At 54.0% G+C, this 16578-nt stretch overlaps 2 protein-coding genes across 3 annotated transcripts in view; one reads left to right on the plus strand and one right to left on the minus strand.

Moving 5' to 3' along the window:
• Positions 1-320: 320 nt before the first annotated feature.
• On the minus strand, positions 321-10012 carry TXNL1 (thioredoxin like 1). Its single transcript, XM_056513808.1, has 8 exons — positions 9782-10012; positions 8810-8906; positions 5032-5205; positions 4370-4492; positions 3888-3957; positions 3449-3621; positions 900-1004; positions 321-507 (listed from the first exon to the last, which is right to left on the minus strand). The coding sequence occupies exons 1-8, from the start codon at positions 9877-9879 to the stop codon at positions 478-480; spliced, it is 870 nt and encodes a 289-aa protein (XP_056369783.1). The 5' UTR covers positions 9880-10012; the 3' UTR covers positions 321-477.
• An 815-nt stretch (positions 10013-10827) lies between these two features.
• Positions 10828-16578, plus strand: part of WDR7 (WD repeat domain 7) — a 45918-nt gene continuing 40167 nt past the window's right edge. Inside the window, exons 1-3 of one of the 2 annotated variants that reach the window (XM_056513794.1) lie at positions 10828-10939; positions 15206-15374; positions 15852-15958. In XM_056513794.1, the coding sequence (XP_056369769.1) occupies positions 15219-15374; positions 15852-15958 (263 nt within the window). In that variant the 5' untranslated portion in view covers positions 10828-10939; positions 15206-15218. The remainder of the gene's footprint in view (positions 10940-15205; positions 15375-15851; positions 15959-16578) is intronic. The other variant, XM_056513795.1, reaches the window with a different exon arrangement.

Raw genomic sequence — 16578 nt, forward strand, 5'->3', positions numbered from 1 at the left:
TTTGTCAGAAATAATTCCCTTACTAAAATCAGAGAGAGGGAAACCACCCAGTGAAAGGAAGGAACAACATCCAATCCCAGCCTGGAAAAAAAAAAACGGAATTTGGGACACAAAGAATTGAGGAATTAATGGAATGATGATTTCAAATCTCTGATTTTAAAGGGAATTAAACATGTGATGAGGTTACTCCTGCCCAAGAATGATTTTGTGGGAATAACAACCCAGAAAAACTTTGGATCCTCCTTGTGTTGGGATGTGGAACTCTCAGCAGAGCTGGGAATTCCCAGTGGAAGGAAATGGCTGGAATGAGCAGCTGCAAGTTGGCAAAAGTCAGGAATTTTTATTTACAGGAGCACAGAGAGCAATGATTTATTGGGAATGGCAGGAAATCCAAGTGAGTCCCTGGTCTCAAGCAGTTATCCAGGATTGGAGAGAAAAGTGGGAACTGGGGATCTGCAATTCCAGTGCTGCTGCTTCCTAGTGGCTCTCTCCTTTCTTACCCACTACCTGCAAGAGAAATAAAAACAGGAGTGAAGTTTGGAGTCTGGGATTGCCCAAGGGGGGTTAAAGGGTTTTAATCATAGGGAATAGAGAATCCAAAGAAATCCACCCCAAAAAATTCATGGGTTTTGTTCTAGGGAATAGAACCCAAATACATCCTCCAGAAATCCATTTTTTTTTCTCTTGGGGAATAGAACCCAAATAAATCCCCCAGAAATCCATTTTTATAGAACCCAAAGAAATTCCCCACAAATCCTTTTTTTTTTTTTCTCCCAGGAAATAGAACCCAAATTAAACCAGAAAAAAACCCAGAAAAAACCCAGAAAAACAGAGCTGCTGTTTTACCCCAGGATCTGTGTCCCCCCAGGACCATTCCCCCCCATTCCTGCAGGACTCACTCGTTTGAAGTCGTTCATGTTGGTGGCCTGCACTGGAGTGCCAATAAATGTGAAATATGTGATTCGTGTCGTCTCCTCGTCACCATGATTGGACTGGACAAACAACTGCAGGGGGAAAAACAACACAACTTTGGGGTGTGTGACAGGAGAATTCCCTGTGACAATCTGTCTGTGATTACAGAGCACTGTTCTCTCCTGGCAGGGCTCAAAACCCCCCAGCTGGGATTTCCCATTCACCTCAGAAATCCCAGCACCACTGGGATCTGCCAGGAACTGAATTAATATTGATTGGAGGTCAGTGAGCACCTCGTGGGTAATTCCTGTCCCTGCACAGCTGGGACACCCCATGGCAGGTCCCTGTGCAGCTCCTGTCCCTGCACAGCTCACACACCCCATGGCAGGTCCCTGTGCAGTTCCTGTCCCTGCACAGCTCACACACCCCATGGCAGGTCCCTGTGCAGTTCCTGTCCCTGCACAGCTCACACACCCCATGGCAGGTCCCTGTGCAGTTCCTGTCCCTGCACAGCTGGGACAGCCCATGGCAGGTCCCTGTGCAGTTCCTGTCCCTGCACAGCTGGGACACCCCATGGCAGGTCCCTGTGCAGCTCCTGTCCCTGCACAGCTGGGACACCCCATGGCAGGTCCCTGTGCAGTTCCTGTCCCTGCACAGCTCACACACCCCATGGCAGGTCCCTGTGCAGTTCCTGTCCCTGCACAGCTCACACACCCCATGGCAGGTCCCTGTGCAGTTCCTGTCCCTGCACAGCTGGGACAGCCCATGGCAGGTCCCTGTGCAGTTCCTGTCCCTGCACAGCTCACACACCCCATGGCAGGTCCCTGTGCAGTTCCTGTCCCTGCACAGCTGGGACACCCCATGGCAGGTCCCTGTGCAGTTCCTGTCCCTGCACAGCTGGGACAGCCCATGGCAGGTCCCTGTGCAGTTCCTGTCCCTGCACAGCTGGGACACCCCATGGCAGGTCCCTGTGCAGCTCCTGTCCCTGCACAGCTGGGACACCCCATGGCAGGTCCCTGTGCAGTTCCTGTCCCTGCACAGCTCACACACCCCATGGCAGGTCCCTGTGCAGTTCCTGTCCCTGCACAGCTGGGACACCCCACGGCAGGTCCCTGTGCAGTTCCTGTCCCTGCACAGCTCACACACCCCATGGCAGGTCCCTGTGCAGTTCCTGTCCCTGCACAGCTCACACACCCCACGGCAGGTCCCTGTGCAGTTCCTGTCCCTGCACAGCTCACACACCCCATGGCAGGTCCCTGTGCAGTTCCTGTCCCTGCACAGCTCACACACCCCATGGCAGGTCCCTGTGCAGTTCCTGTCCCTGCACAGCTCACACACCCCATGGCAGGTCCCTGTGCAGTTCCTGTCCCTGCACAGCTCACACACCCCATGGCAGGTCCCTGTGCAGTTCCTGTCCCTGCACAGCTCACACACCCCACGGCAGGTCCCTGTGCAGTTCCTGTCCCTGCACAGCTCACACACCCCATGGCAGGTCCCTGTGCAGTTCCTGTCCCTGCACAGCTCACACACCCCATGGCAGGTCCCCGTGCAGCTCCTGTCCCTGCACAGCTCACACACCCCACGGCAGGTCCCTGTGCAGTTCCTGTCCCTGCACAGCTGGGACACCCCATGGCAGGTCCCTGTGCAGTTCCTGTCCCTGCACAGCTGGGACAGCCCATGGCAGGTCCCTGTGCAGTTCCTGTCCCCATCCAAGGGGCACAGTGACCCCTGGTGGCAGTCCCTGTCCCCAGCCCAGGGGCTCTCCCCAGCTCACAGTGACACTGTTGCCATCCTGCCCCACCCAGCTCACACAGTGACACTGTTGCCCACTCAGTGACACTGTTGCCCACTCACAGTGACACTGTTACCCCAGCACTCACAGTGACACTGTTACCCCAGCTCTCACAGTGACACTGTTGCCCACTCAGTGACACTGTTGCCCACTCACAGTGACACTGTTGACGTTCTGGAACTTGACGTAGCGCAGCTGGATGCTGCCCTCCTCCCAGCTCTCACAGTGACACTGTTACCCCAGCTCACAGTGACACTGTTACCCCAGCTCACAGTGACACTGTTACCCCAGCTCACACAGTGACACTGTTACCCCAGCTCACACAGTGACACTGTTACCCCAGCTCACAGTGACACTGTTACCCCAGCTCTCACAGTGACACTGTTGCCATCCTGCCCCACCCCAGCTCACAGTGACACTGTTGCCCACTCAGTGACACTGCTGCCCACTCACAGTGACACTGTTGACGTTCTGGAACTTGACGTAGCGCAGCTGGATGCTGCCCTCCTCCCAGCGCTCACAGTGACACTGTTGCCATCCTGCCCCACCCCAGCTCACAGTGACACTGTTACCCCAGCACTCACAGTGACACTGTTGCCCACTCAGTGACACTGCTGCCCACTCACAGTGACACTGTTGACGTTCTGGAACTTGACGTAGCGCAGCTGGATGCTGCCCTCCTCCCAGCGCTCACAGTGACACTGTTACCCCAGCTCACAGTGACACTGTTACCCCAGCACTCACAGTGACACTGTTGACGTTCTGGAACTTGACGTAGCGCAGCTGGATGCTGCCCTCCTCGCGGATGTCCTCGGGGCCCAGCTCCAGCGCCTGCGTGGGCTCGCTGCGCTCCGCCTCCTCAAAGTCCATGGAGCGGGGCAGGTTGATGAAGATCTTGATCAGTTTGGGTCCCTGGCCTGGGAGGAAACACACGGTGGGGTTCCCTGGGTGCACTGCTCCATGGCAGGATGGGATGGGATCTGTGTGCGCTGTAAGCTGTTACTGCACAGGGAAAGGTGAGGGTGGCTCAGCCTGGAACTGCACCCACTGTCTCCCTGCAGGGCATCAAACCCCAGTAAATACTTCATTTGTTATCAAATACTTATCAGTAGTTATATTTGTGTACCGAGCTATAATCTTCACCTAGCAATCAGTAATAAATAGTTCTGTCTGCAGCACTCACCATTGTCTGGCCCCTGCAGTTTCATGGAGTAAAGCTTGACAGGCTGGCTGAAAGCTACAGTGATGAGCAGCTGTGGAGGGAAAACAACCACAATTATACATTGGGTTCTTCATTTCAGAGAACACTGCACAGGGAGTTGGGGTAAGGGATTGAACCCACACATGCTGCAATTCCCTTGAGATGCCAGCAGGGAAAAGGGCAGTCCCTGCACTGGAGCCCCAGTGACCCCCAGTCCCTGCACTGGAGCCCCCAGTGACCCCTGCAGTGCATCCCTGCAGTCCCTGCAGTGCATCCCTGCACTGGAGCTCCCCCAGCACACACCTGCTCGTCACAGTCCGACTCCAGGTAGGAGGAGTCCTTGCGCAGGCAGTTCCTGCACTGGAGCTCCTGCAGTCCCTGCACTGGAGCCCCCAGTGACCCCTGCAGTGCATCCCTGCAGTCCCTGCAGTGCATCCCTGCAGTGCAGCTCCCCCAGCACACACCTGCTCGTCACAGTCCGACTCCAGGTAGGAGGAGTCCTTGCGCAGGCAGTTCTCGAAGCCGTGCTCGTCGCTCTCGTTGAGGCACTCGCAGCCAGCCTTGTTGATGAAGGGCAGCAGGTCCATCTGGGGACAGGCAGCAGGGTGGGGACACCAACAGCCGCTGCACACCCCGCTGGGGTCACACACAGCCCCCCAGCTGGTGCCCACGCTCAACAGCTTCAATGAACTGCAGCCCTTCAGGGCATTCTAATCATTATTGTATTGTGCCACTCAGGCCTTCCCCAAGTATTCCTGGGCCTTCAGTTCTACTGTTGGTTCTTTTAAGAAACACAAAGTCAGTGCCTTCAGGACCACCAACCCAGCAAATGGTAGGAAAAGAATGAGACATTTCAACTTCATTAAATGTTTGGGAACTCAGGCTGGGATGGCTGAGAATGAAAAGGTTTATCACAGGACACAAAAATTCTTTGTAATGACTAGAGAGATTTTTCATTAATAATAAATGTGTACATGCCAATATTTTAATTTTCTCTGGAAAAGCAAACCCACACTAGTGATTTTCTCAGGCAGCTTTGCCTAAAACCCAAAGACCTGACTTCAAGCAGGATTTTTAGCAGCTGAGCTACACAGGCACCCCGACAGAACCCGGGGGAGGCACTCACGTATCCCTTGGGGATGTCGGTGTCCTCGCTGCTGCCCGGGTCGTTCTCCAGGTGCTGCTTGATCTTGTCCTCCAGCCCCACGGCGTCGGCGCCCTGGTACTGGTCAATTCGCACCTTGTTCCTGAAGAACAGGAACGTGGGCGTGGCCGAGATGTTGTTGGTGGCAGCCGTGCCCTGGCGGCACAAACGAGTCCCGGTCACTGCTTGGGCCGGGGCAGCCCCAGCTCTGCGCGCTGAATTTGTGATTTGTGCTGTGTGCTGCAGGGAGTGCACCGCTGGCACTGCAGCTCTCACTGCCTGCTCCTTTCCCAGAGAGCAGCAGGACTGTGGGGCACAGAGCTGTGCACCCCAGCACTGACAGCAGCAGGACTGTGGGGTACAGAGCTGTGCACCCCAGCCCATAGAGCAGCAGGACTGTGGGGTACAGAGCTGTGCACCCCAGCACTGACAGCAGCAGGACTGTGGGGTACAGAGCTGTGAGCCCCAGCACTGACAGCAGCAGGACTGTGGGGTACAGAGCTGTGCACCCCAGCACTGACAGCAGCAGGACTGTGGGGCACAGAGCTGTGCACCCCAGCCCATAGAGCAGCAGGACTGTGGGGTACAGAGCTGTGCACCCCAGCCCATAGAGCAGCAGGACTGTGGGGTACAGAGCTGTGCACCCCAGCACTGACAGCAGCAGGACTGTGGGGTACAGAGCTGTGAGCCCCAGCACTGACAGCAGCAGGACTGTGGGGTACAGAGCTGTGCACCCCAGCACTGACAGCAGCAGGACTGTGGGGCACAGAGCTGTGCACCCCAGCCCATAGAGCAGCAGGACTGTGGGGTACAGAGCTGTGCACCCCAACCCATAGAGCAGCAGGACTGTGGGGTACAGAGCTGTGCACCCCAGCACTGACAGCAGCAGGACTGTGGGGTACAGAGCTGTGCACCCCAGCACTGACAGCAGCAGGACTGTGGGGTACAGAGCTGTGCACCCCAGCACTGACAGCAGCAGGACTGTGGGGTACAGAGCTGTGCACCCCAGCACTGACAGCAGCAGGACTGTGGGGTACAGAGCTGTGAGCCCCAGCACTGACAGCAGCAGGATTGTGGGGTACAGAGCTGTGCACCCCAGCCCATAGAGCAGCAGGACTGTGGGGTACAGAGCTGTGCACCCCAGCACTGACAGCAGCAGGACTGTGGGGTACAGAGCTGTGCACCCCAACCCATAGAGCAGCAGGACTGTGGGGTACAGAGCTGTGCACCCCAGCACTGACAGCAGCAGGACTGTGGGGTACAGAGCTGTGCACCCCAGCACTGACAGCAGCAGGACTGTGGGGTACAGAGCTGTGCACCCCAGCCCATAGAGCAGCAGGACTGTGGGGTACACAGCTGTGAGCCCCAGCCCATAGAGCAGCAGGACTGTGGGGTACAGAGCTGTGCACCCCAGCCCATAGAGCAGCAGGACTGTGGGGTACAGAGCTGTGCACCCCAGCACTGACAGCAGCAGGACTGTGGGGTACAGAGCTGTGCACCCCAGCACTGACAGCAGCAGGACTGTGGGGTACAGAGCTGTGCACCCCAGCCCATAGAGCAGCAGGACTGTGGGGCACAGAGCTGTGCACCCCAGCACTGACAGCAGCAGGACTGTGGGGTACAGAGCTGTGCACCCCAGCACTGACAGCAGCAGGACTGTGGGGTACAGAGCTGTGCACCCCAGCCCATAGAGCAGCAGGACTGTGGGGTACAGAGCTGTGCACCCCAGCACTGACAGCAGCAGGACTGTGGGGTACAGAGCTGTGAGCCCCAGCCCATAGAGCAGCAGGACTGTGGGGTACAGAGCTGTGCACCCCAGCCCTGACAGCAGCAGGACTGTGGGGTACAGAGCTGTGCACCCCAGCCCATAGAGCAGCAGGACTGTGGGGTACAGAGCTGTGCACCCCAGCACTGACAGCAGCAGGACTGTGGGGTACAGAGCTGTGAGCCCCAGCCCATAGAGCAGCAGGACTGTGGGGTACAGAGCTGTGCACCCCAGCACTGACAGCAGCAGGACTATGGGGTACAGAGCTGTGCACCCCAGCACTGACAGCAGCAGGACTGTGGGGTACAGAGCTGTGCACCCCAGCCCATAGAGCAGCAGGACTGTGGGGTACACAGCTGTGAGCCCCAGCCCATAGAGCAGCAGGACTGTGGGGTACAGAGCTGTGCACCCCAGCACTGACAGCAGCAGGACTGTGGGGTACAGAGCTGTGCACCCCAGCACTGACAGCAGCAGGACTGTGGGGTACAGAGCTGTGCACCCCAGCACTGACAGCAGCAGGACTGTGGGGTACAGAGCTGTGCACCCCAGCACTGACAGCAGCAGGACTGTGGGGTACAGAGCTGTGCACCCCAGCACTGACAGCAGCAGGACTGTGGGGTACAGAGCTGTGCACCCCAGCCCATAGAGCAGCAGGACTGTGGGGTACAGAGCTGTGAGCCCCAGCCCATAGAGCAGCAGGACTGTGGGGTACAGAGCTGTGCACCCCAGCACTGACAGCAGCAGGACTGTGGGGTACAGAGCTGTGCACCCCAGCCCATAGAGCAGCAGGACTGTGGGGTACAGAGCTGTGCACCCCAGCCCATAGAGCAGCAGGACTGTGGGGCACAGAGCTGTGCACCCCAGCACTGACAGCAGCAGGACTGTGGGGTACAGAGCTGTGCACCCCAGCACTGACAGCAGCAGGACTGTGGGGTACAGAGCTGTGCACCCCAACCCATAGAGCAGCAGGACTGTGGGGTACAGAGCTGTGCACCCCAGCACTGACAGCAGCAGGACTGTGGGGTACAGAGCTGTGCACCCCAGCCCATAGAGCAGCAGGACTGTGGGGTACAGAGCTGTGCACCCCAGCCCATAGAGCAGCAGGACTGTGGGGTACAGAGCTGTGCACCCCAACCCATAGAGCAGCAGGACTGTGGGGTACAGAGCTGTGAGCCCCAGCACTGACAGCAGCAGGACTGTGGGGTACAGAGCTGTGCACCCCAGCACTGACAGCAGCAGGACTGTGGGGTACAGAGCTGTGCACCCCAGCCCATAGAGCAGCAGGACTGTGGGGTACAGAGCTGTGCACCCCAGCACTGACAGCAGCAGGACTGTGGGGTACAGAGCTGTGCACCCCAGCACTGACAGCAGCAGGACTGTGGGGTACAGAGCTGTGCACCCCAGCACTGACAGCAGCAGGACTGTGGGGTACAGAGCTGTGCACCCCAGCACTGACAGCAGCAGGACTGTGGGGTACAGAGCTGTGAGCCCCAGCCCATAGAGCAGCAGGACTGTGGGGTACAGAGCTGTGCACCCCAGCACTGACAGCAGCAGGACTGTGGGGTACAGAGCTGTGCACCCCAGCACTGACAGCAGCAGGACTGTGGGGTACAGAGCTGTGCACCCCAGCCCATAGAGCAGCAGGACTGTGGGGTACAGAGCTGTGCACCCCAGCACTGACAGCAGCAGGACTGTGGGGTACAGAGCTGTGCACCCCAGCACTGACAGCAGCAGAACTGTGGGGTACAGAGCTGTGCACCCCAGCCCTGACAGCAGCAGGACTGTGGGGTACAGAGCTGTGCACCCCAGCCCTGACAGCAGCAGGATTTTGGGGCACACTGCAGTGCACCCCAGCCCCTCCCATACACCAGCAGGATTTGGGGCACACAGCAGTGCACCCCAGCCCCTTCCATACACCAGCAGGATTTTGGGGCACACAGCAGTGCACCCCAGCCCTCCCCAGCCCTGAGAGCAGCAGCATTTTTGGGCACACACCTGGCACTGGTGCACATCCACCTCCAGGAACGTTGCCTGTGGGTATTTGTTGCTGAGGGCGTTGAAGGCAGGAGCGATCCGCAGGCAAGGGCCACACCTGGGCAAAAAGTGACATTTGAAATTCCACCTTGCTTTTATTTCTCAATGCCCAAAACACAACCAGAACATCCCCAATATCATGCTGGAAAAATAACCTCTCTACCTGCAGCATCTTTACCACGGTGCTGCTTGATAAAGTGTTACAAAGGAGGGCAAAAATCAGTAAAAAATACTATTAATAAAAATAATATCATTAGTCCATGTTGCCTCCTTCCTGGGGAAAAATTATATTTACACATAATAGAAATATTTAATGGTCAGGGACCATAAAATCCTTCCCACAATAAATCTCATTTGCACCTGTAACCAGTTATGCCACATTTATTCAGGAGGACAGGGTTAGTTTCTGTTGGTTTAACTGCAATATGCATTTTTTACTCATTCTGTGTCAGCAGGAAGCGCTCAGCTCCACCGATTCCCGTAAAGGGAGTTTCTCACCGCGAAAGAGAAACGAAAATAAAAAAGAAAAAAACCCAACTAAGAGGCAGCAGCCAGACAATGAGGTGCCCCGTGAAGCCCCAAACACCCGAGATCATCACTATTCTAATTCCAGATTAATGGCAATAATTGACACGTCGAGGTTTCTCTGGTGACAAACTCATCACTGCTGAGGAGGGGAAAGGGGATAATCCACTTGTCTGGTCAATGGGTGCGGATCCAGCCAAGTTTTAGGGGCACGAGAGCTGTTTTCCCGAGTTTTTAGGTGTTTTAGCGCTGTTGCCATCAGTTTGCAGCCTTTTCAAGCAGCGCAGCTCCCTCAGAGCGCCTGAGGGCTGGCGGCGCGGCGGGAAAAAAAAAAAAAGGAATTTAATGCAGAAACGAATCCGATGTAGATGTTATGAGCGCGCGGAGAAGCGCGCCGCCCTCACTCACCCCCTCATGGTGAACTTGACCACGGCCAGGCGGGAGCCGGCGGCGCTCAGCTCGGGCTGGAACTCGGTGTCGTTGGCGATCACCTTCACGCCCGCCATGGCCGCGGGCCCCGGTGGCGGCGCCGGCTGCGATGTGCAGCGTCACGGCGGGCAGGGCGCCCGGCATGCACCGCTGGCACGGCCACGGGCACGGGCGCAGGCGCGGCCGCCCCGCCCCGCTCCGCGCCGCTCCCGCCCGCCGCCATCTCGGGAGCGGGCACTGCGTGAGGGGGCGACGCCGGCGGCCATCTTGGAAACGGGCAATGCGTGAGGGAGAGACGCCGGCGGCCATCTTGGGAACGGGCACTGCGTGAGGGAGTGACGCCGCCGCCGCCATCTTGGGAACGGGCAATGCGTGAGTGCGCACCGCCGCCGCCATCTTGGGAACGGGCACTGCGTGAGGGAGCGACGCCGGCGGCCATCTCGGGAACGGGCAAAGCGTGAGGGAGCGACGCCGGCGGCCATCTTGGGAACGGGCAATGCGTGAGTGCGCACCGCCGCCGCCATCTTGGGAACGGGCAATGCGTGAGGGAGCGACGCCGCCGCCGCCATCTTGGGAACGGGCAAAGCGTGAGGGAGGGACGCCGGCGGCCATCTTGGGAACGGGCAATGCGTGAGGGAGCGACGCCGGCGGCCATCTTGGGAACGGGCAATGCGTGGGTATTCCGTGAGGGGAGACGAGCCTTGAAATTAGAGCATAAAAATTTAGTAGTTTCGTCATGAACTCGTTTTTTATTAACGTTATGGGGATGAACAAGCAAAATAAAACCGAAAATTAAAGCCAGCACTTTGGCGCTGACAACTTCCCAACGTACTTTGTACCACAACATAATAAGTGTCACTTCAGGATGTCTCACATTTCCGCTTTTCCACACAAAAAAGCAGCATTCTGTTGTAATTTATAAGGCTAATAGTAATTGCTAATTAATAAATTAAGTAGGCAAGTAATCACCGGCTCCCCGCGGTTGCCATGGCGGCGGCGCCTGCCGTCAAGTGCGCCGGCGGGAGCTTTACGCCAGTGTCGCGAGAGGCGGTGTCATCCGGCCGCTGCCGCACCGAGCGCGGCGGGGCCGCGACAGCCACCGGGACCGGCACCGGGACCAGGACCGGCACCCAGCAGGTTCCACCGGGGAAAGGGGCGGGAGAAGGGCTCGCTGCCGGCGGGAGGGCTGGGCTCAGCGCCTGGCTCTCCGCATGCCTCCTCAGCATTGGCGCCAGGAGTGTGAGGGGGCTGCGGGAACGGTCCGGGATCCCCGGGCCCGGCTGGCCGGGAGCCGAGGGTTCGGGAGCCCGAGGGTTCGGTAACCCGAGGATTCAGGAGCCCAGATATCCCGGGACACCGGGAGCGGCCCTCGCTGTTAACGGAGCAGGATTGGATTTACAATTTCATCAGCTTTCCCCTCAGGACCAGCGGTTATCAGTGGGTGGTTTCCATCTCTCCTCACCCTCCTCCTTTTTGGGAGGCTTAAATTCACTTTAATGCCCATTTTTTGCTGCCTCGCAGCCTTCCCCGTTTTATTTCCCTTTCCCTGTGCCCTCTTGGAACCCAGCAATGGGATTTGGAGTTCTCCAGCTGCTTTGGATAACTGTCCTTTGTGACAGCTTGAAACAGGAAAAAAATTACATTGGGTTCAGTGTGTCATCAAGTGAAGCACCGGGAAAACCTGCGAGTGGCTTCCGAGGGTGTTAATTAACTCCAATCTCGTCTCCCAAATTAGTATTTCCTACTCTGGCTTGGTTTGGAACCTCCTTGTTGTATTCTCACTCCCTCAATGGTCCCTTTTTTCCATCCCCAAGTAACGAATAGAAAGTCTAAGCTGCCATTAAATTTAAAATCGTTGGATTTTTCATTGCATGAATAGCCCATTCGTAGCTATTTTATATTATTTAACGCTATTTTGTGCTATTTAATAGTGTTTTGGAGACAGGTTATTGTTGTGTGCACAACTTCTGAGATTAATTCCTTAATTAACGGCATTAGAAGTGTTTGGGAAGAGTTAATTTGGGGTAAGAAAGGTGGAATTCCTTCTGTTTTACCTCCTCCTCCCATGGATTTATTCTGTAAAAAATCCATCCTGTGGATTTCTGGGTAGGCAGCTTGAAAAGGTGTTTCCTTGAGTCTGGGATGCAGGATTTAATACCTCGTACTTGAAAAATCAGTTTAGTGGCTTGACTGAAATAGGAATTGATCCGGGATTATCAAATGTGCCTAAATCTTTAAGCAGAGCAGTTCAAAGAGTCTCTGGATTATTCTGCCAGGTTAACACATTATTTAACATTCTTTTGGTTCTTTTCCTCCTTTAAATAATTGCTTTCTGTCTAAATGTTACAAAAATCCTGCTTTTGGGAAGGTGTTTTTCCACATCCCTGCATTTGTTTTATTTGTAGTATTGTTATGTGTATTCCCACATCCCTGCATTTACTGCATGTATAAGATTAGAATGATTTCTGTATTTTTATTTGTTGTTATTTGTAAGATTTTTCTGTTAGAAAATTGAAAGTGGAGGGAAGAAATGCAAGGATGATTAGATATGTGTGTATATCCCTGTGTGCATAGGATAACAGAATAATCTGCTTTATTGTGTCTTGGGAAGAAAACCACAATTTTGGCACTTGTGGAAGTGGTAGAGACAAATTCACCCCATGGAGACAGAAGCATTAACAGGAAGAACTTAACTCGTGGCATCTCCATTTTGCACTTCCAAGTTCCCTTTTTCTGCAGGAAATTGTGGGTTTGGGGCAGTGCTGAATGGCTGGAATGTGGGAATTGGTGTGGAATAATTCCCTGCTTGGTTTTGGATCTGTTTGGCACTGGGACAGTTTTGATTTGCTCCTGTTCTTTGTCATCACTGATGTCAAAAAAATGGAATTATTGATTGTTTTCAGACAAAAAGGGATTTTGGTGCTGGCAGGGCTGCAGTTGGCTGGGGCTAAGCTCTGGAATCCCAGTTCCTGGGGAGGTAAAATGTGGCTTTTCCTGAAAAGGAAGTTTTTTATGAAGGCCTTGCGCTGCCACAGTCCAAAGCTAGAAGGAAAAAGGTAGTTTTTCTTTTTCCTCTCTCTCCCAGAGCTTTGCTGTGCAATATTCTGAGAAGTGTCTTTGAAATGGGACTGTCAGGGGGCTGGTAATGTGTTTTCTGCATGGAAAGTCTGGAGTCTCTTAGGTTAGCTGTGTGCTAATGCTCTTGTAGGTTGTCATATCCTCCTGTATGTTCCTTTTGGAAATTCCCTTTATTCGGAGTGGTGTGGCTTTGGCAGCGTTCAGTGACAGCTTTAAATGCAGAGTCATTAAATGCAGGATCCCAAGCAGTAATTCTGTGCCCTGTAGGGGAATTGCTGCATTTATTAAAAAATGCAGCTGTTTCTGTCAGCCAGGGGACACAGAACACTGGCTTGTTCCCCAAACTGGGACCAGGAGGACAGCACAGGAGTGGGAAGGGATTTTGCTGTTGTTTGTTGGTGTTTTTCAGCTCTGGTTTAGTCATTTTTTGGGTTGTTTCCTCACAAAAATCGGGTGGGTATTTCTGTTTGCCGTGGGTGGCTTTGTTGTTGATATTTGTGTTTTGTTCTGTTGCATCTGGACACTTCCTTGCTGCTTTTATTCCTTTTTTGTGATGATTTCCCTGCAAATCGAGCCTGGCTTAATTGTAGCTCTTTGTTTGTCACCCTGTTGTTTTTAATGCTGAATTAATTTCTCTCTCTGTGTTGTGATGATCCAGACGTAGCAATTGATCCAGCATTGCATAACAATTAACTCTGCAGGGCCAGGTGTGGTTTGCAGTGTGGATTCTTGGTCTTTGTTGAATCCGAGCTCCTAATTAAATGGCTTTTAATGGAGATGGGCTGCCAGAAGCCAGCTGCTTTAGTGGGAAGGGTCATTCGGTGTGACACTGCTGATTTTGTGATGTGGATTTTGTGGGAACCCCCCAATTGATCCGTGTGTAATCCTTAGCCTTTCATTATCCTGCCCTTGCTCCTCTAAATCAGAGCTGGGGTGAGTTCAGAGCATAACCCTCCTCAGGATAACCCACAAGGAGTGTTTGGTTATTTATTTAACACGGCCTTTTCACTGATAAGGAAACCTCAGCTCTGAAATCGTGGAAGTGCTCGACCAGCTGGGAATGTTGCTACCACAAACAGAGGGCTGTTGTGGGGTTTAAGTATTGTGCAAATCCAAGTGGGTTTTATTGCCACAACTTAAGTTTCTATTCCCAGTCACTGAGACCATTTTGGCCTGGGGACAATTGAAATCCCGCTGTGTTTTTTGTGTCAATATGTTTGGAAGATCCAAAACATTGCTGTAAAGATAGTGCTGGGGCTATTTCCTGCTGGAGAGTGGCCAGGATCCAGTTTATCAGTGGATTATACAGGCTTGATTTCACCTAAGGCAGGATATTCCATATTCCACCCTGAATGTCTGTGTAGCAAGGATATAATAACATCAGGGTTATAAAAACTGCTTCAGCCCCGGGGCTTAAAGCATGTTTTACTTCTAAATTACTCCAAAAAGAGGGATTTGGGCACATGTCTGCATGGAGCTGCCGCCGGTGCCCTTTTCTCCCCCCCGGGAAGGAAGGAGGAAAGAGTGGGAAACACATGAGGGGAAAAGGGTGGGAAACGAGGGGAAAAGATGGCAAAAACATGAGGGGAAAAGATGGCAAAAACATGAGGGGAAAAGATGGCAAAAACATGAGGGGAAAAGGGCGGGAAGCGTGAGGGGAAAAAGGGCGGGAAGCGTGAGGGGGGGAAAAGGGCGGGAAGCGTGAGGGGAAAAGGGCGGGAAGCGTGAGGGGGGAAAAGGGCGGGAAGCGTGAGGGGGAAAAAGGGCGGGAAGCGTGAGGGGGAAAAAGGGCGGGAAGCGTGAGGGGAAAAGGGCGGGAAGCGTGAGGGGGAAAGGGCGGGAAGCGTGAGGGGGAAAAAGGGTGGGAAGCGTGAGGGGGAAAAAGGGCGGGAAGCGTGAGGGGGAAAGGGCGGGAAGCGTGAGGGGAAAAGGGCGGGAAGCGTGAGGGGGGAAAAGGGCGGGAAGCGTGAGGGGAAAAGGGCGGGAAGCGTGAGGGGGGAAAAGGGCGGGAAGCGTGAGGGGAAAAAGGGCGGGAAGCGTGAGGGGGAAAAAGGGTGGGAAGCGTGAGGGGAAAAGGGCGGGAAGCGTGAGGGGGAAAAGGGCGGGAAGCGTGAGGGGGAAAAGGGCGGGAAGCGTGAGGGGAAAAGGGCGGGAAGCGTGAGGGGGAAAAGGGCGGGAAGCGTGAGGGGGAAAAAGGGCGGGAAGCGTGAGGGGACAAGATGCCAGAGACAGGAGGAACAGGAAGGTAGAGACGTGAGGGGAGAGATGACAAACACATGAGGGAGCAGCCCGGGCCGTGGCTGATGCCCTCCTGTCCCATCACAGGCGCTGCACGGCCATGGCAGGGAACAGCCTGGTGCTGCCCATCGTGCTGTGGGGCCGGCGCGCCCCCACGCACTGCGTGTCCTCCCTGCTGCTGGTGGACGGCTCCGTCATCGTCACCGGCTGCCATGACGGCCAGATCTGCCTCTGGGACCTGGCTCCTGACCTGCAGGTGATGGATTTACCCTTCCTTCCTTCCTTCCTTCCTTCCTTCCTTCCTTCCTTCCTTCCTTCCTTCCTTCCTTCCTTCCTTCCTTCCTTCCTTCCTTCCTCCCAGCCAGTCCCCCTTTTCCTGGCGCTCCATTCCCTGTCCCAAATCGCTCTCCCCTTGTTTATGGATATACAGGAACTCAACTTGATGTGCAACACAATCATTTTCAATCAGCCAAACTCAATTTAAATCTAACACAGCCAATTCAGCCCCTGATCCGTAAATATTGAGAGGAGTTTGCAAAATGCATTTTTTCCCCCCAAATTCTCATTCCTGTGTGAAGCAGAAAGTCTCCCAAGATGATCCATCCACTGCTGTGTTAATTAATTGTGTGTGCACATATTAATGGGTATAAAACACATGAAGTGGAAAGCTGGGATATGGGTGTGCTGGTCATTTGGGTGATTCTGACTGCCTGTTTTCTTTCCCTGGTCCCAGATCAATCCCAGGGCTCTGCTCTTTGGTCACACAGCCTCAGTTACTTGTTTATCCAAGGCCTCAGCTTCCAGTGAAAAGCAATATATAGTGAGTGCATCAGAGAGTGGGTGAGTTTCTAACTGTTTGTTGATGTGCAGAATTGCAATAATGGGAATTTGTCCTGAATTTGTGCTTGATTTTTATCCTCAAGAAAAATACTCCTCAGCAAATATATTTTATTTTTTGATTGGTTGTATTTATTAATCATAGAGCAGCAGCTTGGAAGTAGAAGCAGCAAAGATTTATTGTGCAATTGATATCCAAATAAATAGAGATCTTTTTATCCAGAAAAAGTAGGGAATGATTTGCCTAAATAACCTTTATCAAGGAATTGAAGGGAAGAATGTGTCAAAATCAGAATTTACACCTTGGGCCAATTTCAGGGTTCTTTCCATTGGATTTAAATCCAAAGTGTGTTTTCATCAGGAGTTTATCTGTCTCACAGATTCTGTTCTGGTTAAACTGAATACAAAGTTTTAAATTAAAAGGTACTGTAAAGTGGGTAATAGCTGCTCATTTGAACTCCTGCAGGTTGTGTAATTTATCCTCATAGGAGCTTGTGTGGATTTAGGGCTGGAAAGCACCATTGATTTTGAGTTTCTCTAGGTCCAGTGGATATAATCCCTAATAAATGTTCCAATGGAATTGCTCCCAGTGTGAAGGGTTCCATGTGGGTTCCTGTGTTCCA

This window comes from Oenanthe melanoleuca, chromosome Z, assembly GCF_029582105.1.
Source record: "Oenanthe melanoleuca isolate GR-GAL-2019-014 chromosome Z, OMel1.0, whole genome shotgun sequence".
Lineage (NCBI taxonomy): Eukaryota > Metazoa > Chordata > Aves > Passeriformes > Muscicapidae > Oenanthe > Oenanthe melanoleuca.